Raw genomic sequence first — 27554 nt, forward strand, 5'->3', positions numbered from 1 at the left:
TCAATACCTGGAAATGTTTAAAAGGATAAAATCTAAACCCAAGTGGGTTTTACTTCTGACAATCTGTGGCACAACACACTGGACTGTCCCAGGATTGTGCTGGAATGTATTTTTCTCGTATTTCAGTGGAGGTTTATTCCACACCCTTGATCAAAGACGCAAAGCAAGAATGTTAAAGAACCCAAAAGCCACTGTAGCATCCAGTGCTTCAATACCAACTTCCAGAAACCACCACAACAGGATAATGCCAGGGGGTTTATTCAGCTTTTTATTTTTATGAAAAATGAACACCTGGAGCAATATTGTTATTTGGGTGAATTCCAGACCTTGTAAACATCCAGGACTCATTTTGGAATGAGCAGGGCCTGTACATGATCCTTGATGTGCTGGCAGAGAACACTTCTATAAATAATGACGTCTGAGCAATCCTCAGAGTAGATTTTTCTCCTACTTCTTCCGGCCAAGCTTTGGAGCTTTCTCCAGGCCTTGGATGTATTTCCGAGGTAACTGGTATTCTTCTGCAACACAACCAAGAGCTCACTTCAGGAAAGGAAGTAAAGAAGAATTAAAATCTCAGTTTTGCTGTAACTAGCTCCAGAATCTTCTTACCGAGCAGCATCTTGGCCAGATGATGGATTTGGTTGCCTTGGATCTGGACCTGGACTCTGTCCTTTGCTCCTGGTGCTGGGGTGATGGTGGCACTGGCTTGGACCTTCTGTTGGAGAGTGTTGGCCACACACTGGGGGTCCAGACCATACAGCTCAAGGTTCTTGATAATTGTCACCTGTGGGGTTTAACAGAGATTGGGAACATCACTGCTGAGGGTTTAACAGTGACTGCCAAAGCTGCCCTCAGGATCTGGGCATCTCATCTGCTCACCCCCCCTCATTGTAGCTGTCGTGTTTTACCTTCTTGTTTGATGATCTCTGTGCTATGCTGATGTCGATGGGCTCAACGTTTCCTTTCCTCACCACGGGTTCTTGTCCAAAAAATGTCACCTGGTGTAAGGGCTGCAGTCGTTCAAGGCACCTGAACAGTGCAATAAATCTGTGTCATTCTGGGAGGGGACACTGAGAGAACAAGCACCTGCTCAGCCCATTTACGGTGTGAGATCTCATCTTGTTCCCATTTATCTCCAGGAAATTACAGATCAGGCAGCTCCCACCACGGGGCTTTGAGCTGCAGGCAAGAAATCTGTGCAGTTCTGGGAAGGGATATTGAGAGAACAATCACCTGCTCAAGAGTTCATCCCATTTAAGGTGTGAGATCTCATCCTGCTCTGACTTATCCAACAGGCAGTCACACAGAATGGCATTCACCTTTACAAAGCTACAAAACAAAGGCACACACAAGGAGCAAACCAGGTCACTCTTTTTTCTCTAATTTCAGCCTCTCCTGTGGAAGCAGGGCAGGAAAACTCCCACCTGAACCTACTTTTTGTTTGTTTCATCAACCAACTCGTTACTCTTCACGTAGTTAATGATGATGTTTCTCACCTCACTGCTTGAGAGGATGCTGCCTTTTCTGAAGAGAAAGAGAATTTTTAACTCAAGTATTTGGGTGTTGGGTTCTGGCACTAAGAGGGAAACAGCATCTGCAGTTTTGTTGGTCTCTCTCTTCCTTTTTTTTTTTTTTTTTGCTTACCTGTGTCCAGATTCCTGGAAAAGTGGGATCATTTTTGTGGACACCCCATAAAGGGGAATGATTTCAGGAGCATGGTACACTTGTTCTCTGTCTTCACTCTTGCTGTCTTGGGCAGCAGAGGCTGAGGAAAATCCTTCAGGCACTGCAAATGCTTTAATGCTGCAACAAGAATGGTTTGGTGTGAGTAAAAGGGAGGGAAACAGCTGGAAATAGCAGATTCCACTCCCTTCTTTCACAGACTCCCAACTCTTTTAAAGATGGCTGTGATATTCTACGTACTCTGGGTGTTTCCAGTCCACTTCCACGATGCTTTCCACACCTTTGCTCAGCTCCTTCACTTGTAAGATCTTCTGGTGCTGCATGCACTGCAGGAATTTTGAGAACTGAAGGAAGCAACAATCAGAAATGTGGAGTCAAGCATTTTAAACAGCTGCTCTTGTGTTTCAAACCTTTTCTCTCCTTCTGGTTCTTATTAAAATGAATCCAAAAAAAAGCCCCCCAAAACCAACAGAAAAATCTCACCTTCTTATAGCTTGATTTCTTTATGTCCAGTTGTTTTCCAGCAGGGCTATAAATGGATTTTTTAAAAGTTCTTTAGTTATAAGTCACCCTTCATTTCTTCTTAAATCTTGCTACTTATGCTAGAAGTTTCTTAACAGTGGGAATATAAATCACACAGAAAAAGAATTACTTCAAAGAAGCTGATAAATAGAATGTGATGAGTGAAATTAGTGCTGATGTTCTTGTGGGCAGGCAAGTAACCACTCAGATGACTAAACCATGCTGAAACCAATGTCAGCCAAGTCAAGCTGGCTCCCAAGTGCAAATCCAAGTCTGGACAATCCTTACACGCAAGTATTTGAGGTAAGGATTGTATTTGATCAAAGTATTTGATGGCAGAAGTGAGCATAACTTTGATAACAACTGGGTTTTATTTTTCAGTCAAAACCTTCTTCCTAAATATCCCACTCCATCTCCACGTTTTAAAGACCAAATCCCAGCATGCAAATCCCAACTCCTTCCCACGTACCAGCAGGAGAACATGTGGCTGCCTAGAAATGTGCTGGTGAGCAGAGGGAGATCTGACTTCTTTACTTTGCATTTTAAGGCATGGAAAAAGCACCGATTAAATAATGCATCCATTTGCTCTGCAGGGGAAGAAAAGGACAGGTAGGCAGTGAGTTGTCTGTGGGCTTCAGCAACCCAAAGGGAAATGCTTTGGTTTCACTGGGATCCAAAAATACCTTGTGGGGTCCTGCTGTCCTCGGCCTCCTGCTGATCCTCTGTGCTGGCATCCTCAGCTGGTTCTGCAGCTCTGTTCTCACGGAGCTCCTCCTGTCCCAGCAGCTCTGCACAAGGCTCTCTGTCCCTCAGGCTCAGATCCCTGATGTCCACGTGCTGCTCTGGCTCAGGGGAGCAGCTGCTGACAGGCTCCTTCCCCTGCAGCTCTTCCTCGTCTCCAGCGCTCTCCTTTGCTGTTTCCAAGGGAGCTAAGGTAGGAGGAGAAGATTTGTCACCATATTCCCTACAAAAGGAAGAAAAAAGCAGAATACAGCTTTCCTTTTGCTGCTTTGAAACCACAGGACAAGGAACAGATGTCACCCTGAAAAAAGGCACTGGCAGCTGCACTGGTGTTTTTCTGTAATCTCGAAATGATAAAATTTACTTTGAACTAATCTTCCTCCATAAATTCTGAATAAAGGTCCTATCTAAGCTGTACCCAAATAACTCAGTAAGTTGGCCTGACAGGCTAAATTTACTGGGGCACAGATTTGGATTTCAGTAAACACGTGAGAGCTGTTGCACATTTTACCCAAGGCCTGGCAGTTACCCACCAGAGGTGATCCAGGTGAGTGTGCAGCACAGCAAAGCCCTTCCCTTTCATTCCAGCAGCCAGCATCTCCTCCGTGGACATGGTGGCAACTCCAACTGCCACGGGAGCTCTGGGAAAAGAAGGGAATGTTGGAGCAGGACAACACGAACATGCTGTGCTACTGCACACAGGCTGTGCCACTGGGATAGACTGAACTGCTTCTACAACGTCCTTGTTCTCTACAAACTGGTTTTTGTTTAAAGCAGCTACATATTTCCTGGTTATCCTTCTGGGATGTGAAGTTTTCCAAAGAATCCCAAGGATAAGTGGAGCTAGGATGAAGTGAAGGTTGTGCAGTGACACATTCTTGCTTTTAATAAATTACCAGAAGCACGTGCACTGCCAGAAGAGACCAGCAGTGAGAGAAAACCAACAGCTCTAGCACTCCCTCACTCAGAACTTCCACATAGACACAAAACCAATTTTGCAGAATAGAATTTTTTGCTAAAAATATTGGTCCACACAGATCCAAAAAAAAAAACAATTTACAAAGCTTCCCACCTCAGCTCAAACATATCCTAACCCAGAAAATTAAGTGGACTTTTTTTCCTGCTGTATTTTCCACTGCTTAGCTCCACAGCGCATCAAATGCACGACAACACTTCTGCTTTGCTTTCCTCAAACCCCTTCATTTCATTTTTAACTTCTGGACAGGTTCTGAATTGGAGAATCCTCTGTACCTGTTTCCCAGGAGGGTGACAGCGCAGAGCGTGCCCCGCTGCACTCGAGGGAGGCCAGAAGATGGCACCACAACTCCTGGCAGCATCAGGTCTGCGGAAAGAATGAAGCGCATCCATTTCTCAATGAAACGCTCGGGCACCGCCTCCTCCGCCCCCCTCCCTCCCGTTACTCAGCAAAAACACGAGCTCAGCACACGCCAGAGAGAACAGGATTCTCTATTTCTCCTCCTAAGGCAGCGTTTTTTCCTCGTGGAGTGCGGGATCCAATTCATAAGGGTGCAGGGCACATCCCAAAAAACTGTCAGACCTCAGGGACTGTTTTTAACGAGCTCCCAGCATCACTCTTCATTAATGGCGTGGAAAGGGAAAGGAACAAGGGGAAGTGTCAGGAATTACCCATTTAGCCTCCCCTGTCCCAAGGGAAGGTGATCCCAGCAGGTTCTAGCCCCCCATTCATTGTCACAACTGTTTTTATCAGGTCTAGAATGAACTCTGCAACTGCCACCAAAGCTCCACGTGGCTGGGGACAGAAATCACATAAAGGCCTTAATGTGACCAGGTAAGCAGCATTAAATTATGTAAATTACCAGGGCAGACAGCAGGTATTTGAATTCATGGAAGAGATATCCCAAAACATTGCTGCTCTTTGGAACGGAATGCTTCCTAAATCTCCTCCAGCCTGCAGCACTGGAGAGCCTGAAGCCTTTCCTCTCCTTTCTGAGAAGTGGCTCTACCTCTCCCCCTGCCTTTGTGGCCATTGTCTCCTGGCCAGCTCCTTATCTTTGGATCCTGCACAGAGGTAGCCTGGTTGCCACGGGCGATGAATGACCTGCAGGCCTCTTTCATCAATGTCCTTCCCCATTAGCAAGTCTTTTTCCCCAGAAACTGGGTCATTACAAGTCAGCAGCGAGGCTTGCTCAGATGCCTATCACAGCTACACACTCGAGCACTTTATTTTCCCCAAAAGCAAACAAAGCACAGAGACCCGAGCTCCACTTTAGATACTGTGTCATGGAAAAAGACATCCCTTCCTACGTGAGCACTTCCAGGTACAGACCAAGGCTGCAGCAGCTGCAATTTAATCTTTTTCTGCTTCAGCAGCTCAGCAATTTAAAGTTTATAATGCCCCGATTCTCCTGAGTCTGAACTGCATCCAAAGCAGGTTCCAGAAAACAGACTCCTTTCCTGTTAGTCCTGATCCATAATGAGGTGGTAGAGCCAGTAACCCAGGAATTCAGCTCCAACCTCACCTGCACAATCCACAATTTGGCTGACAGTGACTGCACTCTAGGTTCCAAAATAAATTCCCTTCTTATCCACAGGATAAACTTGTTCACCTGGGGGCTGACAGGAAGCAGGGTGGCAGCAAAGGAACTTTCAAAAGGGACAGATCAATGGCACAGGCCCTTCTGTGTCCCAGTTCAGCTGCTCATCACCCTGAGAAAGTATTTCAAACTCTGAGCCTCCCACATGGAACAGGTAACTGCATTTAAACAGCTTCACCTACTTTGTTTCATTCACAGATTCTTTCTACAGCTGATTTATTTCCTTTCTAGGACACCACCACGAATTATTTTTGAGTACTCGTTCTTTCTACTTGGTTCAGGTACATTTTTGCCACTGCTGAAAGCAAACACCTAAAAAGCCCTGAAGGCAACTCCTTTTTGCAGTGTGAAGTGACAAAGTTCTGGTGCTCTTACCTGCTCCTCCTGCAAGTTTCTGTAGCACTGGGGGCCATGTTGCAAAGGCAGGGAGAAGGTCTGGGTAGACCCACAGAGTGTACACTGTCCCAAAAGAGAAGTACATTTAAAAATGCATCATGAAGAACATTTCTAGCAGTTGTTTCTTCCCATCTTTAAGACTAAACACTCCTTGGATAATCAAGGAGATTAAACTTAATTGGATAACAAAAATCCTAATTGGGTAATAAAGAAACGTGAAATCGAAACAGTGCCACAATAATTAACTGGGAAGGAAAGCAAAGAGGGGGGATTATTCCAGTCCCTTCTCCCTACCTGTTGGATACAGAACTTTCTCAGCTTCAAAGAGTATTGGGTTCCTGTGGTTCATGTAAACAGTGATGGCCTCCCCTTTGTGAGAGTATATTTTGATGACATTGAGTTCTTCCTTGTTTGGAATCAACTCAGCCAGTTGTTCAGTGCTCAGGGTGGGAAAAGCTGCTGCAACATCACTTCGTAGCTTCCTCCTGCAATGATAAAATCCCATATATGTTACAAAGCTGTCTAGGCCGTCCCTCAAAATAATTCCTACATCTGCTGTTACTGTTTTGTTGGCTGTTCCTGAAATTCCCACCTTTTCACAGGAAATAACTTGAAGCATTTGTGTCTGGGTTTACAAATGGTGTAAGAGGAATACCGGGAAAAGACCAAATATACTTGCCCTGCTCATATCTTCCTTAAACATCTGCTTTCAGCTTCTGTTTGCTGCCCGTGCCTCTGTTTTGTGCTGTGATTTCAACCTGGGAGTGTCACACTCGCTCAGCCCAGCCTGTCACCCACAGCTGGATGGGGAGCAGGGCACAGCCAGATTTCCCTGTCCCCCAGTTTTAATTGAAGTTTAAGCCCTAGTGACCAGCACAGGGGGGGCTTTGTGGTCATTCACAGCAGTGTCCAGTGAACCTGAACCATCAGGAGGTCAGCCCAGCATCACTGCTCAGGAACATAAAGAACGAGAGAAGTAGAGATGGTTTGGGTTAAAAGGGACTTTAAATCCGATCCAGTCCCACCCCCTGCCATGGCAGGGACACCTTCCACTGTCCCAGGCTGCTCCAAGCCCCAATGCCCAGCCCGGCCTTGGACACTGCCAGGGATCCAGGGGCAGCCCCAGCTGCTCTGGGCACCCTGTGCCAGGGCCTGCCCACCCTCACGGGGAAGAATTTCTTCCCAATATCCAATACAAACCTATCCTCCTCCAGTTTAAAGCCATTCCCCCTCATCCTGTCACTCCATGTGCTTATCCAAAGCCCCTCTCCAGCTCACTCACAGCCGCATTAGGCACTGAAAGCTGCTATAAATAAAGCACGCAAGGCTCATCCAGGCCTCGGCATAACATTTCAATTAAACCTGGTTTAATTACGGCAGCACCTTCCAGCGAAACGCACATTCCGTGCTCAGGCCGGGAGCGTGCCACAAGCAGGCGGTGAAAGCAGCCCGCGACCGCGTCCCCCCGGCCCGGCGGGGGTCCCCGCGGGGTCCCGGCGCGGCACTCACCGGTCCGAGCCCTTGATGTTGGTGTTGGCCCTCACACGGAACGCCCTGGCGAACATGCTGGGCCCGCGCCGTCCCCTCAGCCCGCGGCGGCCGCCATGGCGCCGTCCGCGCCCATAAAGCGTCCGGCTGGAAACGGCGCCCGGCCCCGCCGCGCCCCGCGACCCCCGGCCCCGCCGAGCCCCGCGACCCCCGGCCCCGCCGAGCCCCGCGACCCCCGCCCCGCCGCGCCCCGCGACCCCCGGCCCCGCCGATCCCCCGCGACCCCCGGCCCCGCCGCGCCCCCGCGACCCCCGGCCCGCCGCGCCCCGCGACCCCCGGCCCCGCCGATCCCCCGCGACCCCCGGCCCCGCCGATCCCCCGCGACCCCCGGCCCCGCCGAGCCCCGCGACCCCCGGCCCCGCCGCCCTCAGGGGTCCCGGTCCCCCTCGCCCGCGGTGGGGACCCCCGCCCCAGCTCCTTGAGGGGGTCCCAGTCCCCCCGCCCCGGCTCCCTGCGGGGCTCCCGCTCCTCCCCGCTCAGGTCCGGGGTCTCCCCCCCGGCGCCCCCCGGGCTCCTCCACACGAGGCGTTCTCAGAAATTTTGTTTGGTGCTGAAACTCCCGAGCTGTTTGCTTGTTAACGTGCCCTGGCAGTTGGGCATTCTTGCTGTGATTTTATTCATTTGTTTGAGTGCTCCTGATCGAGTTTGCTGATCCAGCTCGAGACTGAGGAGTTTGGAGCGGGTTGGAGCATTATTACAGGAGTGCTGTAGTAATGCAGCCTTCGCAGGATGGCAGAGTTATTGACGTTGGAAAACACCTCCCAGACCATCGATTCCAAGCTGTGCCCGATCCCCACCTTGTCCCCAGCCCAGAGCACCGAGTGCCACGTCCATCCTCCCTTGGACACCGCCAGGGATGGGGACTCCAAACCTCCCTGGGCAGCCCCTGCCAAGGCCTGACCACCCTTTCCCTGAGGAAATTCCTGCTGAAATTCCACCCTGAGCCTCCCCTGGCCCAGCCTGAGGCCGTTCCCTCTCCTGTCCCTGTTCCCTGCGATAAGATCCCAAATCCCCCCCGGCTGCCCCCTCCTGTCAGGGACCTGTGCAGAGCCACAAGGGCACAGACACCACTTGATTTTTATTTTTCTATTAATTCAATGAAGGGAATAAATACACCTCCTCCATGCCACCAGAGAGCCCTCGTGTTCTGAAATGCCACCGATGCCGCTCAGCTTTGTAACTGCCCCTGTACCAGGTGAAATCCAAGGCTCCTTGTGAAGAGCTGAACGTCGTCCTGGACGTTTTATTCCAAACGAGCAGAGGGGCTGGCAGGGTCAGGCAGCCTGTGCAGCCCCTGAGCCCCCCACACAGCACTCAGGCTTTTATCTGCCTCGCTGCAACCACGCTACCACTGAGGGCTCCTTACACGCCTCAGCGTGCCGAGCCTCCTCCCCTGCAGGCCGAGCGCTGCGCGGTGCGCGGGGGTCCCGCGGAGCGCCTTTGGAGCGAGAAGCCCCCGCAGCTCCGGGCGGGCTCGGAACCCGCCCCGGCGGCGCTGCGCAGGCGCGGGCGGGCGGGCGGCGGGCGGGGGCCGTTCCCGGGGCAACGGCCGGGCCGGGCCGGGGCCGAGCGGCCGCGCTGGGCAGCGGCACCGCCGGGCATGGGGCCCGCGCCGGGGCCCCCCCGACACGATGCTGCTGGGCAGGAAGCCGGACGGGCCCCTCGCAGCGGGTGAGGAGGAGGAGGAGGAGGCGGCCGGGGGTCCCGCGGGGCTGGGGGGGAAGGGGGAGATGCGGTTTGGGTCGGGGGCCGCCGAGCCCCCCGCGTGGTCCCAGCCGTTCGTCGGCTCTGTCGCGATAGGCGTTGCGATTTTAAGTTCTTGAGCGCGGCCGACAGCGAGAGACGCCGCCTTTTTTTTTTTTTTTCTTCTTCCCCCGTTTTTGCAGCCAGCTGTAATTCCCACATCTCATTTTTAAGGGATAACCTGCTTTAAAGGATAGTCCTATCAAGTGTTTAAGTGTTTGCTCGTTTTCAGCTCATTTGGGATTATCCCGATTAAGGGGAGGCGGGGAGAATGGTGGTTAATGTTTCTTAGGGATGTGTTTTTTGCAGTGCAGAAGTTGATTAACGAAAAAGAACCTCTAAATTAAAAGTACCTCGAATTAAGATTCCCCAGAAGCATCGCACTCTTGTGGTATGAAAATATAGTTAAGTACTGAAGATCATTTAATGATTGAAGGAGAATCAATGATTTCACAGATTAAAATGTGCTAAGGGTGCTGCCTTTTAGCATTTGGCTCTGTCTCTGTCAATGTGAGTTGTTGTGAATAACTGGTTTGTATGTGGGACCTTTCCAGCCAGGATTGGAGATGGATTATATGACTCCTATATGAGGATAGATGAGTGTAGATACCCAGAGCCTACAAATGAAGAACAGAGCCCTTCAGGACTTCCTTGCCTTTCAAGACCTCATGTGAGTATTTTAAAGTCTTCTGTGTCTTAACGCTGTGTTGTGTGGCAGTGAGAACTATCCAGGGGTCTCACACCTCCCTACAGAGAATAAATTTTAAAAGAGGGATTTTGCAGCTTTGTAGTGGCTTCTTAACATTATTGTTTTTCCTGAACATGAAAATGATGTGCTGCGTTCACAGCAGAACTTGCTGGCAGCCTCGGGAATCCCATCTTACTGCCCTCAGCTCGTGTTTTAATCAAAAAAAGTTACTTTACAAAGGGCTGAAGCGTTCTGCCGTGTCACCTTGTACTCTGATAAGTAAATCCGCACACGCTTTGCTCTGCCTCCTCCTGCACGTTTCCATTTTGGTTTCCCTCATGAAAATTCTGACGGATAAGTGCATAGGAGCAGCAGAAGGAGCAGTGTGAGTCTGTGTGGCTGCCAAACGTCTCACAAAAGTATCTTTCTGCTCTGAAAACTTGGGCATTATCTGTCACTTCTTTTGCTACCAAAATAGCTCCTTATGAGAGGAAGGTGTTGCCAGGCTTTTTCATCAGGACTCTCTTCCCTCAGCAGATGTGGAGCTGGGAGATTTTTTTTCCTTTAATTGGTTCCGTAGTGGTCGTGTTCAGCTGTACTTTCGTACACTGCTCTGTCCTTTAGATGGGTTTTAAATGTGTTCTGGCTCTTGTTGAGTTCTGGCAGAAGGGAAGGAGCTTAAGCTTAAAAAAAACCCTCTCACTCTCTAAAAAGTGAAAATAGACATTGCCCTGAGTAAGATGCATTTGAAAGTCACCACCTTGTGGGATTTTGTTGTAACAGATTTGGTCTGTGCAAACTCAGGGGTATAAGTCTGTTTTATTTTCCGTTTTTGGCAATGTTGACAGGGAGCAGAAGGAATTTGAAGAGTAGTGGGCTGGGGTTATTTTGTTTGCAGGAATATGGGAACATTTCAGCTGCAGCGTTTTAAGCTGTAGTGTGGCTTCATTTGTTCATAACGGAGCACAAGTCAGTAGAGTGGAACTATCCAGTGAAATACAAATATAAATCCGTGAATATTTTGTTTGACTTGTCTTCATCTGTGGTTTATCCCTGAAGCCTTAAGTTAACTTCTTAGGGCAAGATTAAGGATTGCCCAGTTTACATGGTGATGTATCAATAAAATCCAGCCTCAGTGGTATCAGGCAAGCAGGAGCTGAGGCTGAAAATGATGCTGCTCACTTTTAATGGGAAAATACCTGGATTTTCAGTGTCCTTCTTGCAATGTTTTTTATTACGATGTAATGTTACGTGAGAATTGAGGAGTCCTGGCGACTGCAGCTGCCCATTCCTTCATCTGAGCCTGCAAGAGAACAGAAAATCTCCCTCCTTTGGAATACAGGGGTGGAATTCAGTCTGTTTCATTCAGCGTTCAGAAAACCTCTGAAAACCAGTTGTGTAGGAATTGCATTAACTGTTTCCTTGTCAACGAAAATGAAGTTTTGTAAGTGAGAGTTTTCAGCAGGGTGCCACTGGTGTTGTCAGCCTCATTTCTTGCCTGCTGGTAGCACTTCAGCAATAAAACCCAAGACCTGGGGAGCCTGTGATTTGTAAAATAAAGCTGTTGAAAGAAAGCTGGTGTTACCCAGGAGTCATCTGACTTTGAGTGCAGCTCTTCTGAGTTCAAGTGAAGATGGAGCTATATTTGTGTCTCACCATCATGTGGCAACTGATTTTGGGAGTCCTCTAAGAATGAAAATTGAGACCTTACTACCGTTGAGTCAGGTTTGAAATCCAAAGCCATAATTCCTTCATTAAGAAATCGTTCCAGGATAAATGGAATCATGAATTCCTTGTTTATTTAGGGATTCAAAGGTACAAAATGTTTGGTATGAACTGCAGCACGAGCAGAGCTGCTACTGCTCTTGCGTAGAGAGTATTTAAACAAGTGTGACCCTAGCTCTGTGTTTACATCCTCTGTTTGTTTGTAAACTTTCTGTTTGGGTCTGCTGGACTGAAGAGTCTTTGAGCCAGCTCTGAAGAAATGTCATTCTTATCTCGGGGGTTCAGCCAGGCTCCAAGAAAAAGGCGTTTATTCTGAGTTCCCAGGGCTGGGCTCTGTTGTTTTTATTTAAGACTCTGGCAAGGCGTGTCCCTCCCAGTACACTGCATTTTGGGGTTGATAGGAGGAGTGGGACTTGGTAGGATCTATCCATGTTGATAAGGACTGACTTCTGTAGGAAATGCCCGTTTCTTGGGGCTTGGGAGCAAGAATAGCATTTCAGGGCAGCACTAACAAACAGCCTCTTTTATGAGCTGTGTGTAGTTGGCTTTGGCGAGAACATTCACTTCCCTGATTTGCTGACCGTGCCGAGATGTTGGACTGGATGTAACTAAAAAGGAATTTGGTTTTATTGCTGTGGGGCTGCAGGTTTATTTATATTTTTTGTTTGATTCCTGTGTAGTTATTTTGGTTTTCAGGGATTCGGTTTGGCATGTGTCTGAGATCTTTATTTTTAGATTAAAGGATAAAATGGAAAACAGATGTTTCTCCTTCAGTCAGGGCTTCTTCAGTTCTGCTTGGGCTGGGACAACACCTCTGCTGCCTCTCAGCAAGGAGTGCCAGCAAGCAGAAAAGGGACTAACTGCTGTGCTAGTGGGGAACTGACCTCTAGGGAGTTCAGCATTTCCTAAATTGTAAAATTGACAAGCTTGGAAAATTTCACAGTGTTTTTCTCACCTTGTATGGCTTTGTTTCAAATGTAAATATTTCAGCACATGGTGGTAAGAGGGAGTGCTTGCAGACTGCTCTCAGCTGAGTTGGAGTGGGAGGTGTTCTTGATTATTCAAAGCTTCCAGGTCTGTGTTCAGGGAGTTGTGCAGCTCTCTCTTCCCTCTATGGCCAGTGACAGGACCCAAGAGAATGGCTGGAGCTGTGTCAGCGAGGTTTAGGTTGGACAAAAGTTCTTCTTCCTCCAGAGGTTGGTGGGGGCACTGCCCAGGCTCCCCAGGGAATAGGCACGGTCCCAAGGCTGCCAGAGCTCCAGGACACCACTCTCAGGCACAGAGTGGGATTTTGGGGTGTCCTGTGCAGGGCCAGGAGCTGGACTGGATGGCTTTTGTGGGTCCCTTCCAGCCCACAGTATTCTATAATTCCACCAGGATTTCAGAGGGAGTTTTGGATATAATGATGTTTTCCTCTTGAAATTAAAACCCCACAATTTTTTTTTTTTTTTAAAGGATGGTTTACCTTGCCTTGCCCTGCCATCCTTCTGCTCCTGGTGCAGCTGGCTCACACCAGCCATATGTCACCTGCTGGTGCTGCTTTGTCTTCCTTTGGCAGCCTGGCTGTGCAATATTCCTGCCCCTTCTCTGCACGTCCACGTTCCATTCCATGCTCCAGACAGGTGCAGGTTGCATCTGTCGATGGTTGTGCTGCTGCACCCACGTTTGAAGCTAAACATAGCTGTTCCCTGGCTCTTTGCAGACTAGAGATAGGTATTTTGTGGTGGTTTGAGTCTTTGTCTAAGGTTTCCCCTTCTGGATTTAAAAGCACAAGTGCTGTTTCAGTGAGTTGCTTTCTCTTTGTGTACCCTTCTATAATTGTGCTTGTAATTGAATTTAGTCCAGCACTTTATATTTGTTCCTAATAAATGCCAAACTCATTGGTGTTACTCATTTTGCGCTGGTAGTGATTTTATTTTTAATCTGTGCTTTAAAAGATAAACTAAACTCCTTCTTTTTTCTCTCTAGGTTTCTATCAGCAAACTCATGATGAAGGATCACTCTCTGACTGGAAATCAGGTCAAAGTGGAGCAGTTATTTGAGGACTCTGGCAACAGAAGAAGCAGCACTCTTCAGTCTGCAGGCCTTACTCCAGAAAGAGCTCTCCCTTCCTTGACAAAAGAGAAAACCCTAGAGACCCTGGGTCCTAGAGGCAATGGAAACTCCTTGAAAGCGCATAAAGCCGTTTCCCAAGCTCCAGAGCAAGCTGTCAAACAGTTCAAACATCAGCTGTCAGCCTATGAGCAGCAGGAGATCTTTAATTTCTCCGAGATTTACTTTGTGGGGCCATCTGCCAAAAAGAGGCAGGGGGTCGTCGGCGGCCCCAACAACAGCGGCTACGACGATGACCAAGGCAGCTACATCCACGTGCCCCACGACCACCTGGCTTACAGGTATGAAGTGCTCAAAATCATTGGCAAGGGCAGTTTTGGACAGGTTGCCAAAGTCTATGATCACAAACTCCACCAACACCTGGCCTTAAAGATGGTTCGCAATGAGAAGAGGTTCCATCGCCAAGCCGCCGAAGAGATCAGGATCCTGGAGCACCTGAAGAAGCAGGATAAAACAGGCAGCATGAATGTGATCCACATGCTGGAGAGCTTCACCTTCCGGAACCACATCTGCATGACCTTTGAACTGTTGAGTATGAACCTGTATGAGCTGATCAAAAGGAATAAGTTTCAGGGCTTCAGCCTCCAGCTGGTTCGGAAGTTCGCTCACTCCATCCTGCAGTGTTTGGATGCCCTTTACAGAAACAAAATCATCCACTGTGACTTGAAGCCAGAAAATATCCTCCTCAAACAGCAAGGGAGGAGTGGAATCAAGGTTATAGATTTTGGGTCCAGCTGTTTTGAGCACCAAAGAGTCTACACATACATCCAGTCCCGGTTTTATCGGGCGCCAGAGGTGATCCTGGGAAGCCGCTATGGGATGCCCATAGACATGTGGAGTTTTGGCTGTATTCTGGTGGAGCTTTTGACTGGCTACCCTCTTTTCCCTGGAGAGGACGAGGCAGACCAGCTGGCCTGTATGATGGAACTTCTCGGAATGCCACCTCAGAAGCTTTTGGATCAATCCAAGCGAGCCAAGAACTTCATCAACTCCAAGGGTCACCCCCGTTACTGCACGGTGCTGACGCAGCCGGACGGGAAGGTGACCCTGGGCGGGAGCCGCTCGCGCCGGGGCAAGGTCCGGGGTGCCCCGGGGAACAAGGACTGGGTGACAGCTCTGAAGGGCTGTGACGATCCCTTGTTCATTGGCTTCCTGAAGGAATGCCTCAGCTGGGATCCTTCTGCACGCATGATTCCCAGCCAGGCCCTGCGGCACCCCTGGATCTGCAAACGGGTGCCCAAAGCAGCCGGCTTGGAGAAAAGCTCCAGCAGACGGATTTCGAGCTATTCAGGTTCCTTCCAAGGAATTGCCAACAAGCTGCCTCCCGTGGCTGGGATCCCCAACAAGCTGAGGGCCAATCTGGCCAGTGATGCCAGTGGCAACATCCCCCTGTGTACTGTGCTCCCCAAACTGGTCAGCTAGTGGGGAGTGATGGGTTCCCAGGATATACCCCTCGTGTGTTAACTGTCTGTTCATGCTGTGGGAGGAAATTAAATGCAGAGGGTTTTAATGGATTTACTTTTTGTTAGAGGCTCAGTCTGGAGTACTGGAAGATCAGTCAAAAATGTACACATTTAAGGGCTAACTTCTATCCAGTTGCTCCACTCACACCTGGTGCATATTCCACTGCTGAGGGTTCAGCTCAGCTGGGGGCTGCAGGGACAGTTTGGCAGATGTGCTGTTGAAAAATGAAATCAAACCATTTCTTATCATGGTTTAACAGGTTCTTTAGCTTAAGACAGGCAAGGAACTTGATTTAAACTACATGTTTCCAGTTATCTCCAGCTGAACTCTTTTTGTTCCGGAGGAAAGTTTTTAAATCTCATGTCAAAAGCACAAATGCATTCATGTAATGCATTAGGAACTTACTTGCAAATTGCTTAAGTTTGAAGAATTTTATTTCTCTGCATTGCTTTTCCCTTATCTATCCTGGGATTTTAAAAAATGTGATGGGATGTAGACACCAAAGGAATTTATTGTTGGAAAAGAAAATACTCAGATGATAAAATTGCAAAGGAGCATAGAACTGCCATGAAACACAGGATATATCTAAATGAAACTACTAATTTCTGTAACACTTGCTATTTCCCCCTAAAAATCTATGGAAAGCTTGTAGGGGAATTTGGGATCAGGCCTGGTCCATCACAAGTGTGAGCCAGTTTGTTCAGGTAATGGTTGAATTACCTGTTTCTTTGGAGCTCAGATTTCCATCAGCAGTTCTGCCAGGTGTGTGTGTCTTTGTTTTTCCTGTGTTTCTAAAACAAAAATGTTGGACTTCAAGAGCTGGTTTATATCCATGTTTGAGATTCTGGTAATTGCAAAATATTATCTCTTTGTGTAGAGTGAATTCCATTGGATTACATGAAGCTCTTTTAATAAAAATACAAACATGCCACCCCCTGTCAGACAAGTAAGACTTTTTCAGGCCCAGGTCTGTGACTAGAAAATGAGGGAGGGGGGAACACACATTAACAATTGGGAGTGTGCTCTGAAATCTCAGCAGAATGTCTGGAAACACAACCAGGAAAGACCGAAAAGGTGCAAGAACTGGCGGATCTAAATGGAAATATCTTATGGGAAGAGTTGCTTTGTTTCTGATTGCCTTCCTTCAGGCCTTTGGGTGCCTACGTTTTCTCACTCTTGAACTACATGAGCTTGTATTTCCTCTTCCTTTATCTTCCCAGAACATGCCAGGGTGGTGTGACCTGTCACAACCACAGCTTGTTGGGGTTGTTCCTTCTTGGAGCCTCATGGCCCGAGTCCATCTCCAAAACCATCTGATCCCTTGCCAGGTGCCTGAGCAGGACTTTAAATGCAATTTAGAGCTTTTATGAACAGAAGGTTTTAAATGTAATTACTTTCTCTGCGGCAGGTTTTGAACGCTAAAGGAAGGAGACTTTCAGTATGCAAACAAAGGAGTTACCGGGGTGATTTTAAAGATAAGGTGAGCAAATGTTGAGTAGGAGACCCTTCCCCTGAGGAGATGGGGCTGCTCTGGCTTCTCTGGATCATTACAGCGCTGGGCGGAGGCCTGCAGAAAACCTCAAAAAGACACAGCCAAAGCTCCAAAGGACTTTAAACTGAGGTTCCCAGGAGTTTAAATGGAGGTTCTTGTGTGTGGAGCTTTTCTGAGCTGCTTTGTTTTACAAGTGTCAACTCAATTAGCTTAGTAATGATATTAAAATAACAGTCTGGCCTTTATCCGTGCAGCAACCAGCATGGATGGGCTGCTCATGGGTCACTTGCAACAATACAGGGCTGGCATTTTTTATTTTGCTTGGCTGAGTGAAGTTTTATTTGAATGAAGAACCAGGGAAGTGGATTCTGGAGGGAAGTGGCAGAAGATACCACTGATTTTAGTAGAATCTGTAATAGATTTGGCACGTTTTCAGAAGCCAGAGATCTTCTTCTTCCTTTTCTGCCCTTTACATTTCTTTTACCAAAATACACCAGGTGAGTGAGGAGAAAGGAACCTTTCAGGAGCAAAAGCTTGGTAGGAAAGATGCATGGAGAAGTATTTTACAGAGAGAATATGAGGTGATGGTGGTGCTGGAGCCTGGCAGGAGGAGCGGTGTTGGTGTGCTGGGAGCTGTACAAACAGGGCTCAGGACACGCTGCAGGGTCCTGGTTCTAAAACCATTTTGTCTCTAAAGTGCCAAGTGTAGAATAATGAATTCTGTGACTTGTGGGAAGAAGTGAGTGTGAGGGAATGCCTCCTGTGGCAGCTCTGGTGCAGAACTCAGTAGTTTTGCTTAAGGCTGAGGCTGTGAAGCTGCAGATAAAGCAATTAACTGGCAAACCCGTGGTTTTTCATCTAGAAAGAGTGTTCAGCGTGCCCTGACTGCAGGAGGTGTTTGTTTAAGACTGGATCATACTTGGGACTGCCATATTTGAAAATCAAATATGTAGTTAAGTGAATTGCTAATTTGGGTGAGAAAGAAAAGGAAGCAGCCTCAGCAGATATTTACTGGGTTGGAAACATCTTCCTAGCCCAGGAAACATAGCTGAGAATATTGGGGTCTTGTTTCCAATCACTAATCCCCAATTTCTTTAGAAAACGTTTGCTGTTGGTGAATTGTTTGATGCAGAATTCCCAAACTGGGAGAGCCCTCCAGGTGAGGCAATAAATATCCTCTGAGGAGCCATCCCTGCAAACCCTAGACTTGTTGAGTTCCCTGTGAATTGGAGCAGGAGTTTTCCAGCCCCACGTGGCAGGTTGGACCGTGGGCTGTGTCATTTATCAGGGGCGGTCACAGTCTCGGTGGCTGTGCTCACCAGATACGGCCAAGCCTCAAAGCCACACTTGTTTTTGGGAAAGCCAAACACTGGTGGGGCCTGAAATCACCAGAGTCCATCACTGTCATCAGTTGTGCTACTGCTGAGAATGTTGAAAGTATCCCAAAACTAAAAATGTCTGAATAGATTAAGAGCCCTTTTTATTTTTGTGGTAGCTTTGCTTTGTTGATCCGCCAGCACTGGCACCTGAGACGTTCTCCTCAGGAGTTACCACACAACACATGCAAAACACTTCTGTTTACAGAAAATGGGGCATTGCATTCCTAAAAGTCACCCAAACTTGTTTTAAAATGCTCCTTTATAATGTTTTATTGCCCTGTGAGAGGTGCAAATAACTGTCTGCAGTTTCACCTGTTTGGCTCAGCAGTATTTTTACATAAATCAGTGACAATGCAGGAGCAGCACATCTGAAAGACCCAAGCCCAAATCTAGAGGTCTTCTGGGTACCGCAGACCCTCCTCACTGGTGTTTTTTATCCTCCCAGCTGGCTGGAATGGGAATCCTGGCTGACCAGTGACCTAAGAATTCCCAGCAGATTAATTAGGCAGATTTAACACGACCTTTGCGGGAGAATAGTGAGTGTGTTGCTTACAATCTTTTTTACCTGCTAGGATTTTCATGCGGTTGAAATCTTTTTAAGCAGCTGTAGAACTTCTTTGCAGTGATCTTCTTCAAAACTACCTCTCAAACAAGCACAGGGTGCTTTTTAAAGGGCTGCTCACTGCAGGCTGCAGCTCTCCTGGGTTTTTTTCTTGTTTAATACCAATAGCTATCCTGGCTGTGAAACATATATATGATGATCTCAGCAATGTCTTGCTAATCCCAGGCACACAAGCAAAAGGCTGATGCTGCACCCAGAGATCTCTGCTGAAATGATACAAATCCCCTGCCTGCCAAAGTTTAATTCCGTTGTGGAAGTGGAGAGCCAAAATAATATGGAAAGATCTGCGGGACTTGTGTGCAGCACCAGCTGAGACTGAAAACAAACCGTGCTCAAAGACTTTAGTGAAAAATCCTGTGGCTTCTGCAGGTGCTGGGTGCTCGAAGCTGTGGGTTCCTGGCAGGTTTGGGAGCTGCATGGTGTGAGTTTGTATTTGGTGCTTCACAGGATCCTGGAATCACTGAGGCTGGAAAAGCCCTCCAGGATCATCAATTCCAAGCTGTGCCTGATCCCCACCTCGTCACCCAGACCAATGTCCAGTCATTGGACACCTCCAGGGATGGGGACTCCAAACCTCCCTGGGCAGCCCCTGCCAAGGCCTGACCAGCCTTTCCATGAGGAAATTCCTGCTGAAATTCCACCCTGAGCCTCCCCTGGCCCAGCCTGAGGCCGTTCCCTCTCCTCCTGTCCCTGTTCCCTTCGATAAGATCCCAAATCCCCCCCGGCTGCCCCCTCCTGTCAGGGACCTGTGCAGAGCCACAAGGGCACAGACACCACTTGATTTTTATTTTTCTATTAATTCAATGAAGGGAATAAATACACCTCCTCCATGCCACCAGAGAGCCCTCGTGTTCTGAAATGCCACCGATGCCGCTCAGCTTTGTAACTGCCCCTGTACCAGGTGAAATCCAAGGCTCCTTGTGAAGAGCTGAACGTTGTCCTGGACGTTTTATTCCAAACGAGCAGAGGGGCTGGCAGGGTCAGGCAGCCTGTGCAGCCCCTGAGCCCCCCACACAGCACTCAGGCTTTTACCAGCCTCCATCTGCCTCGCTGCAACCAAGTTCCTGTTCAGGGGTTCTGACACATTGCAGATGTTCAAACTGAATGTCAGCATCCTCAGAATCTGCACAATATTTATTATAAATATTGTGATGAGGTGTAATAGGGTGGCGAATGAGGAAAACTTTGGAAGTGCATGTGGATATCACTGTGGAGGAACCCTCTGGAAATCAGTCAGTCTCAAACTATGTATCTAAATGTAATGAGCAGATTTCTTAAAGTTGTACTTTGGGTCATTTTTAAAAGAAAATAAATGCATAATTTTCTTTAGCAATCGAGTGTGCAGATTCCTCAAAGTCCTTGATTAAAAAGGAAAACAAGAAAAAAAGTAATAATTTTTTCCAGATGGTGGAACTTACCTTGTGCTGGCAGGCACCACCTCCTGTGGCATCTGCCTAGAGAGGAGAGAAAATTGTCACTGTGTGACTGGGAGGTTTCTGTGTCTGTGCTAAACGTGATGAAGCTCTGCTCTGACAAATGTTCCTCTCGTTAACAGTGCTGTAATTAGAACACACCAGAGTTTTGCCATGACATTCTTCAGTGTCACTTTCTTATTCAGCTCACTAGAGAGCTTTTTAAAGCCCAGAATCCTGCTTATCCCCAGGCTGAAAGGAGAAATCCAGTAATAGCCACTTAGGGAAGATTTGCTTTTATTAGAAACCTATAAATGGGTAACTTACTGTACACAAGTGGATATTGGGATGGTTTGAAGATGAAATCATGCTGCAATAAAAGGTCTCCAGCTACAACCTGTGTGACTAAACCACGTGTGTTACACACACAAAGTGTGCAGACAACACTGAGGGAATTTTTGCCTCATTTTAATGTGGGTGAATGGCAAATATCTGATTTTTTAAAAGTTTGCAAGCTGAAAACAGTAAAAACAAAATATATGGTGAGATTTAGATGTCTTTGTGGAACATGTATAGAAATATGTGTAGCTCTGTGTCCAGTCTGCCGTGAGTCCATGGGACACTCTCTGAGAGGGGCTGAGTGTCATTTTCTCAAGCACAGCACCTCAGATTAAAAAAATAATCTTATCTGCCCTGCTTAGTGCTTGTTGATGTAACATGATAAGGTATTGTCTCCCAAATTCTGCTGTCTGAGCTGCGCCGGGCGCTGGGAGGGGAAATAATGTTTGGTGCCAGCGGAGGAGCTGGGGAATCCCACACCAAAGCTTCGTCCACCTCTTTCTGCCTGACAAAATCGTGCTGAGGGATGCTGGTAAAAACCTGAATCTGCACAAAGATGGGGAGCAGAAGCCTGGAGTTCATCAGTCATGTGGTGTATTCCAATTATTATTAATTATTGTAGTGTCAGGACAGGAGGGAAGAGCGTCAAACTGGAAGAGAGCAGGGTTAGATTGGATATTGGAGAAAAAGTCTTCACCGGGGGTGGCAAGGCCCTGGCACAGCTGTGGCTGCCCCTGAATCCCTGGAAGTGTCCCAGGCCAGGCTGGACAGGGCTTGGAGTAGTGGAAGGCGTCCCTGCTCATGGAAGGGGCTGTGTGAACCAAAGAGGAGGATTTTGCCCCTAATTAGGTTTTCTTTAAGCATCAGCGAGCAAGCTCGGAGTGCTGGTGCTGGGGTGGTTCATCCGATGGTTTTTGTAAGCTCAGCTCCTCGTGGCAGTTTCGGGGCTGTTTTCTTTCCTCTTCTCACGTTAGCCTAATGGGCTTTGCAAACACTTTTTGGGACAGCCACGTGCGCAGATGCTTAGAAGCGCCTTTTCCTCTGAAGATCGCTCTCTTCCCTTGGATTTTGGATGTAAAACCCGGGAACAAAGCACATGTTCTTGACCGGATTTTTTCCTGTGGTCCCATCCCTCTCTCCCCAGTGTTTATGGGGGAATGATAAACGGGATCTACCGGGTGCAGATGCAGACAGCTGTGCCCTGAGACATCTGGGGAAAGCTGAACTTATAAGGAGTCGAAGGAGAGTTTGGGATGTGGCTCTGGGGAGCCGCAGGGAGAGGGGATTGTTGGCACGAGCAGCTTCCCCCCCCTCGCCTCTTGCAGACAGGGGGATTTAAATAATTGCTCCTTAAGTGTGCTCCGGCTTGTTTCCTTTGTCTGCGGGGATGGAATAGCTGCCCGAATTAAGTCTGTCCATTCTTAAGCGCTGAGAGGAGCTTTCTAAAGCCGAGGGAGAGGCAGCCCCAGCCTCTGGCAGAGGAGCGGAGCCATGTAAGGGTTTGCATTCCTCCCGCCGGCTCGGAAGCTCTGGAATTCGGCTTTACAAGCGCAGCAGTATCGCCGAGGATTGTTCTGCTGGGCTGGTGGGTTGTAGGTAGGAAGGCAGAGACCGTGATTACAATAATTAAGTGTAATTAAGCATAGCCGAGAAGGGATTGAGAGCAATAAAGCACATGCCTGATTAGCCCACAGAAGGGGCTGTTGGAGGCGGTTGTACAGACCAGAGCCACAAACCGGGCTGGGTTTAGTAGGAATTCCTTCACAGTTGGAGTTGCAGTGAGAGAACACCTCAGCTGCAGTGTGTCAGGCAGGGGGGATGTGAGCAAGGGGCTCTCCGGATGAGAAATGACTCAGCCAGGTCTTGCCCTGGGTGGTGTTCTGGCTGCGAGGCAGCTGCTGAGGACATGGAAATGCAAGAAATCGTAACCAAGAAGCTGCTGGGAGAGTGGAGTTTGGCTGCTGTGGCCTTCAAGGGCTTTGTGGTGGGCATCCACATGAGGGCAGGGAAAGGAACTGAAAAAATGCTGTTCACCCTGGCACACACAGCAGGAGCCTCAGAGCTCGTTCTGACACGGGTGAGCAAGGAGGAAAGGACAAAAGGATTTTACTCAATCCTATCCCAGGTCTGACAGAGAATGCCCAGGGTCCTTGGCCGTGTCCTGCACTGCCCGGGGCTGTGCAGGGCAGTGACCCTGTGTGCCCAGCCTGTGTCCTGCCACTGCCACAGCCCCCGGCGACAGCAGCACCAACGACAGGAGCTGCCAGGCTCTCCAGCAGGTGCTAATGATGGATGGCATAAATGAAATTATATTTGAGGTGTGAGCAGCCAGCTGTAAAGTCATCAAACGGGAAAGGTCGTGCAAGTAATTTACACCAGAACTCCTCTGCTCCCAAAGCCACGAGCACGAATTAATACAGGCAAGCAAGCAGAGAGGGATAATTTTTTTTGTCTGAAGCTGACTCTCTGAGGCAGGAGCTGTAGAGCCCCTGTAGATCCCCTGCACAATTCCCTTCATTGCTGTTTCCCTGTGTGGAGCTCAGCCCTTGGCATAGTTTGGTCTGGATGCTGCTGACTCCTGTTGGGCCCAGGACAGAAAGAGGCTGGAGCTGGGCAGCCCCTGCAGCTCCTCAGACTTCTAAAGGAGCCTGAAGAAATGTGCTGCCCACCTTTTTATGCTCTGTTTCTTCTTTAGATGAGATAGAAGTGGAAACAGTGGGGGTGGTTTGAGATGATTTTCCTCCTTGCTGGAGGTGCCCTGCAGCCCCTCACAACGTCCTCACGGGACCCTGGGCACTGGGAGGGGGGAGCTGTGTTTTCCAACACTTTTCTGACGTTTACAGCCTGGTGAGCTTCAAAAATGCCCCTTCAATGTGGTCACTTATGGGGCACGGAGAGCATGAGGTCTGACATGCCAGCTGGACGTTGAGTGCTGGGGAAGCTGGGGGTGTGTGCAGTTGGAGGGGATGAGGACAGGGAAGCTGCTGGTTATTTTGGGAGGTGCAAGAGGGGAGCAAAGAGCCCAGCTTTCCTTTTCCAGCCAGCTGGTGCTGATTCAGGAGGTTTTAGCAGCACCAGTTGCGTGGAGCTGAGCTGACAAGGCCTTGGTGACATGGCCTGGCTGCAGCGTTTCACCTCCCTCGTCATCTCATTCCTCATTTCTCAGCCTGTGCTTCCAGGAAGAGAAATAAGGTGACAGGAAAGGTAAGAGAGAGCCAGAATGTCCAAGCTGGGTTTTCTTCTTCTTTTCCCCTGTCTAATGGATCACATGCTTTGCTATAACTATTTCCAGGCCCCTCTTCAGCACTTGCAGGACTAAGCGTGATCCTTTGACACATCCCCACGTGATGGGAAATGCACCAGAATGACACAAACTCTTCTAAATATTCTTTGATGACTTTTTTTTCCCTATTAAACTAAACCCAGAGCTTCATGCATCACCCACACTGCTGGGTCTAGTTACACACCGTGGGGAAATTGGCCTTTATGAGCTGCTTTCTCAGGCTCTGGTCTCGTTCCATGGCCCTTCCTGGCAGCGTTACAGAAAGATGTTTTACCTTCCCACAGGGCACAACAAATGCAGCTTTTGGTGGGCCCAGTTTCAGTCCTTTCCCTGTCTCCAGCCTCCCTGATGCCGTTTGCAGAGCTCTTCCCACATGGCACTGCCAGGGGATTAAGCACCACCAGCAGCAGGGGTGGGAGGTGGGAGCTTTGTTGCTGCTCTGTCCCAGCCACGGGGTGACCTTGTGCTCTGCCCTGTGCTTGCAGGAAGGTTATGTTATAGAAAACTGCTTTGGACACTTTAATCAGACCATCTTCCCTATTTTCTGTCTGCTGACCTCGGAGCTTGCTCTGTCCTCCTGGATCCTGCCACTGCAGGGCTGTGTGGCCATAATCCTGGGTCCTCCAGGATTATGAGCCCATCTGAAGAAGCCCAGATCATTCCTGACTCCTTTTCCCTGTCCACAAGGTGCAGTAACAGCTGGAAAGGGGCTGGAATGCAGCACTGTCAGTGATGTCCCCCAAATCTTGGGATACACCTGGTCCAGCCTGTCCCTGCATCCTGCTGGCTCTGCTCTGTGCTGTATCCAGCCTTTCTCCACACACCCCAGCATCCTAAAGCCTGTGGTACAGGAAAGGACAATGAAGATGCTGCTGGGAGTCCCAGACCTCCATGGAGATACCCTGCTGCCACTTGCAGGCTGTGGATGCTCCGGGGACCTCTCATCCCAAGCAAAAACCTCTTCACAACAAATCTCTCCCACCCAAAGAAAGAAATATTTCTGGCCTCCCAAAAAAATAACCCGAACAAAAACCCAGAAAAGAGCGTCCCACCTCACCTCGCTGCCGTTGCTGTGTTTCCAGTTGCTACACAAACAGGTTTATTTCTGGCTGCTCCACATGCCAGCTCCAGGCTGTGCAATGCAATCCCGCCGGCTCGGGCTCAGCACGCCGGGGCGGCTCCGGCCCTTTCTGAGCTCGGCCCTTCCAGCACGGCCCCGGCAGCTGCTCGCCCTGACCTCGGCCACTTTTAGCCTCTCGCTCGGTGGCCCAAGTGTTTTTCCACTCTAGGCAGAAACCCCGATGAAGCCCTGCCAGCCCCAAGCAGCACCTGTGCGGGGCAGGAGGGCTGTGCTGGCAGCGTGGGGTCACTGCCACCTCTCGGATTGTCCCCCAGCCCCTGACCCAGCGTGGCCATCGTGCTGCAGGGGCTGGGCTGAGCTGAGAGGATCTGTGGGTGCCCACCCTGACTCGGGGACATGGGTGACAATCTTGTTCCCATCTCCCACAGGGCCTTCGGGACAGCCAGGGCAGCAGCAGCAGCGCATGGGCTGCATATGTCCCTCTGGATTAGGGCCAGCCCAGGAGCTGCTTATGCTAATGGGGCTAATCTCCATAATCTTGTCACACAAATGCCTCCTCTGTGCTGGCAGAGCAGAAGGGATTTGGGTTATATGTGGATGCCAGCAGACAGAAGTGGTCTGGGAGGTGGCACGGAGAGAAGGCACATTTAGGGCTCATGGGGGTTGTGCCAGGTTGAGTTGGAGCTGGTGTGAAGATCCTCCTCCTGCTCCAGGGTCTTACCTTGTCATCCCTCTGCAGCCTGGGTGACCTCCCATCCAGGGACAGTGGAGCTCAGGGTGCTGGCCTTAAAACCAGGTCCCTTTGCCCTAGCCTGTGCCTTATGTTTTCCCTGGTGTGGGATCTGTGGGTTCCATCGTCAGCTGGGCTCCATCCCTTTTAAAGCCAATTATTTTAGGGCCTGTACATTTCTGAGTGGTGGTTTTTGTGACTGTGACTTAGGGAAGTACATTTGGCATCATCTGGTGGGGAATGAATTGGGATCCAGTTTCCAGGTGGAAAAAAATCCCTGTGTTGAGAAAAGCAGAGTAAGGGGTCAGTGCTGGGGGGTTTTGGGTGCTTTTAGTGTTCTACTTCCTTGTGCTAAACCCTCCCTGAGCTAGGGGGTCACCGCTTGGGGTGGACACTTGTAGGATGCACCCAGGACACGCTGGTTTGTCCCTCAGGTCTTGCTGAGTCTGGGGACCGTGGTGTGTCCCCTGCCCTGCGCCGTGTGCCCAGCACCCAGCTGGCCGGGAAAGGGGCAGGAAAATCCTCATCCCCACGAGGCAGACACTCCTAATCCCGAGCAGTATTTCCTGACATGTCTCGCAATCACGGGCTCTGTGTGTCAGCTCGGGAATGTCCAGCGGGAAGGGTCTGGGGAGCCGTCCCGCTCGGGAATGTGAGCAACGCCGGAGCCCAAGGGTGATAATCCCCGGCGGGAATCCCGGCCCTGGAGCTGCTGCCTCTTCCCACCATGTGCCAAGGGGCATCGCTCCATCCCCTGCTGCCGCGGAAGGGTGGTGCCCGTGGCAAATATTCCTGGCAAGGGGCTGATGCTGCCAGGCAGACACATCCTGTGTGCCGGCAGGGCTGGGAGACAGGGTCTCCATAAAAACCCTCTTGCTCAGACTCATCCTGAGTGGTGCAGTGGAGAAAGTTTGTGGTCGCATTTTTGGGAAATAAATCCGAGTTAGAATAGCTCCTTTCATCCTGAAGGATCCCACAGTGCTTTATAAATAGGTTTGCAAACCATGCACAAGGATCACTTCCAGGCACTGGGATGCAGCCACTTCCTGGGAGCAGCTGCTGGGAGCTGAGCTGGAGCTCCGGGAACGGTGGAAAAAACCTCCGTGCAACTTCCAGTGCTACCTCCTGTCCTTATTTCAGTCCTTCCGTTGCTTTACAAGTGGCATTCACAGTTGTAATGGTGATTAACAACATCTTTTCAACTCTATTACTCCTCTCCTAAAAGTACACGGGATTATTTAAAGGAATTACCATTTTTTAAGTGGGATAGTTTTTCACCAGCCTCGTGCTCCCACAAATCCACCCAGCGAGAAGAACAGGATGCACACAGCCTTAATGATCATTACCCTCATCTTCACGGTCTATTTTTTCCTGGTAACTCTGCTCTAATCAAATAACAATCTGGTCCATTACTCGCCATGGAGAGGAGAGCACGTTCATGGATCAGCCACCTCTGTCACGTAGATGCAAAGGCAGAGCCTGCTGCCAGCCAGTGCTTTTTCACTCTGGAAATGGGAGTAGAAGAAGGGAAAAATCAGTTCCCATTCTCATCCGGATGATTTTTCTCCTGGCTGAGGATCGGAGGTCACTGCTGCTGGGTTTGGTGTTCGTAGGCGGTTTTTTGAGTTGGTTTGTTTTGTGGTTTTTTTGTGTTTTTTGATAAAAAGCAGCCAGATTTGGTGGGTCCTTCCCACGTTGGACCCCGTATGGTGCTTCTCGCTCTGCTGTGGGGTGTGTGGGAAGGGGAGCGGGTGGATGGCAGACCCCACCACCCTGTGGGGGAAGAACCTTCTCCCGATGTGCAGCCTAACCCTGCTCTGACACAACTCCCTCGGGAATGCGTGGCGTGGGGCGAACCGGGACGGCTCCCTCTGAGGCTCGGGGAGAGGTGGCACAGCAGGGTCCCACCCTGAGCAGGGCTGGGGGCCGCGGCCCCTCGGCGCGGCTCCGGTGCCGCAGCCCCGGGCGGAGCGGGGCTCGGCGGGGCCCGGGGGCCACCTCGTGGCTGCTCGTGGCGA

The 27554-nt window shown here is 49.5% G+C and overlaps 2 protein-coding genes across 4 annotated transcripts; one reads left to right on the forward strand and one right to left on the reverse strand.

Annotated features, from left to right (window-relative positions):
* Positions 1 to 242: 242 nt before the first annotated feature.
* EIF2D (eukaryotic translation initiation factor 2D) lies at positions 243 to 7551 on the reverse strand. Of its 2 annotated transcripts, none has more exons than XM_032132839.1 (15): positions 7428 to 7551; positions 6213 to 6403; positions 5898 to 5981; positions 4198 to 4288; positions 3480 to 3587; positions 2889 to 3169; positions 2675 to 2792; positions 2167 to 2212; positions 1924 to 2027; positions 1645 to 1803; positions 1435 to 1524; positions 1234 to 1329; positions 909 to 1029; positions 610 to 784; positions 243 to 540 (listed from the first exon to the last, which is right to left on the reverse strand). In XM_032132839.1, exons 1-15 carry the CDS (start codon positions 7481 to 7483, stop codon positions 275 to 277), a joined length of 1986 nt encoding a protein of 661 aa, XP_031988730.1. In that variant the 5' UTR covers positions 7484 to 7551; the 3' UTR covers positions 243 to 274. The 2 variants fall into 2 exon arrangements, with proteins under 2 accessions (XP_031988730.1, XP_031988731.1); XM_032132840.1 differs by having other exon boundaries at positions 266 to 518; positions 7428 to 7549.
* A 1464-nt stretch (positions 7552 to 9015) lies between these two features.
* On the forward strand, positions 9016 to 16148 carry DYRK3 (dual specificity tyrosine phosphorylation regulated kinase 3). 2 transcript variants are annotated; one of them, XM_032133141.1, is made up of 3 exons: positions 9016 to 9137; positions 9764 to 9879; positions 13591 to 16148. In XM_032133141.1, exons 1-3 carry the CDS (start codon positions 9098 to 9100, stop codon positions 15154 to 15156), a joined length of 1722 nt encoding a protein of 573 aa, XP_031989032.1. In that variant the 5' UTR covers positions 9016 to 9097; the 3' UTR covers positions 15157 to 16148. The 2 variants fall into 2 exon arrangements, with proteins under 2 accessions (XP_031989032.1, XP_031989033.1); XM_032133142.1 differs by having other exon boundaries at positions 9067 to 9133.
* The last annotated feature ends 11406 nt before the right edge of the window (positions 16149 to 27554 follow it).

This window comes from Corvus moneduloides, chromosome 24, assembly GCF_009650955.1.
Source record: "Corvus moneduloides isolate bCorMon1 chromosome 24, bCorMon1.pri, whole genome shotgun sequence".
In the NCBI taxonomy this organism is placed as follows: domain Eukaryota; kingdom Metazoa; phylum Chordata; class Aves; order Passeriformes; family Corvidae; genus Corvus; species Corvus moneduloides.

Coding starts and splice junctions, on each gene's coding strand:
- DYRK3 (XM_032133142.1), top strand. CDS start 9,067: ATGGGGCCCGCGCCGGGGCCCCCCCGACACGATGCTGCTGGGCAGGAA. Junction 9,134..9,763: donor AGCCGGACGGGCCCCTCGCA/GCGGGTGAGGAG, acceptor GGACCTTTCCAG/CCAGGATTGGAGATGGATTA. Junction 9,880..13,590: donor CTTGCCTTTCAAGACCTCAT/GTGAGTATTTTA, acceptor TTTTCTCTCTAG/GTTTCTATCAGCAAACTCAT.
- EIF2D (XM_032132839.1), bottom strand. CDS start 7,483: ATGTTCGCCAGGGCGTTCCGTGTGAGGGCCAACACCAACATCAAGGGC. Junction 3,588..4,197: donor GTCACCCTCCTGGGAAACAG/GTACAGAGGATT, acceptor TTCTTTTCCCAG/AGCTCCCGTGGCAGTTGGAG. Junction 2,793..2,888: donor GGACAGCAGGACCCCACAAG/GTATTTTTGGAT, acceptor CTTCCCCTGCAG/AGCAAATGGATGCATTATTT.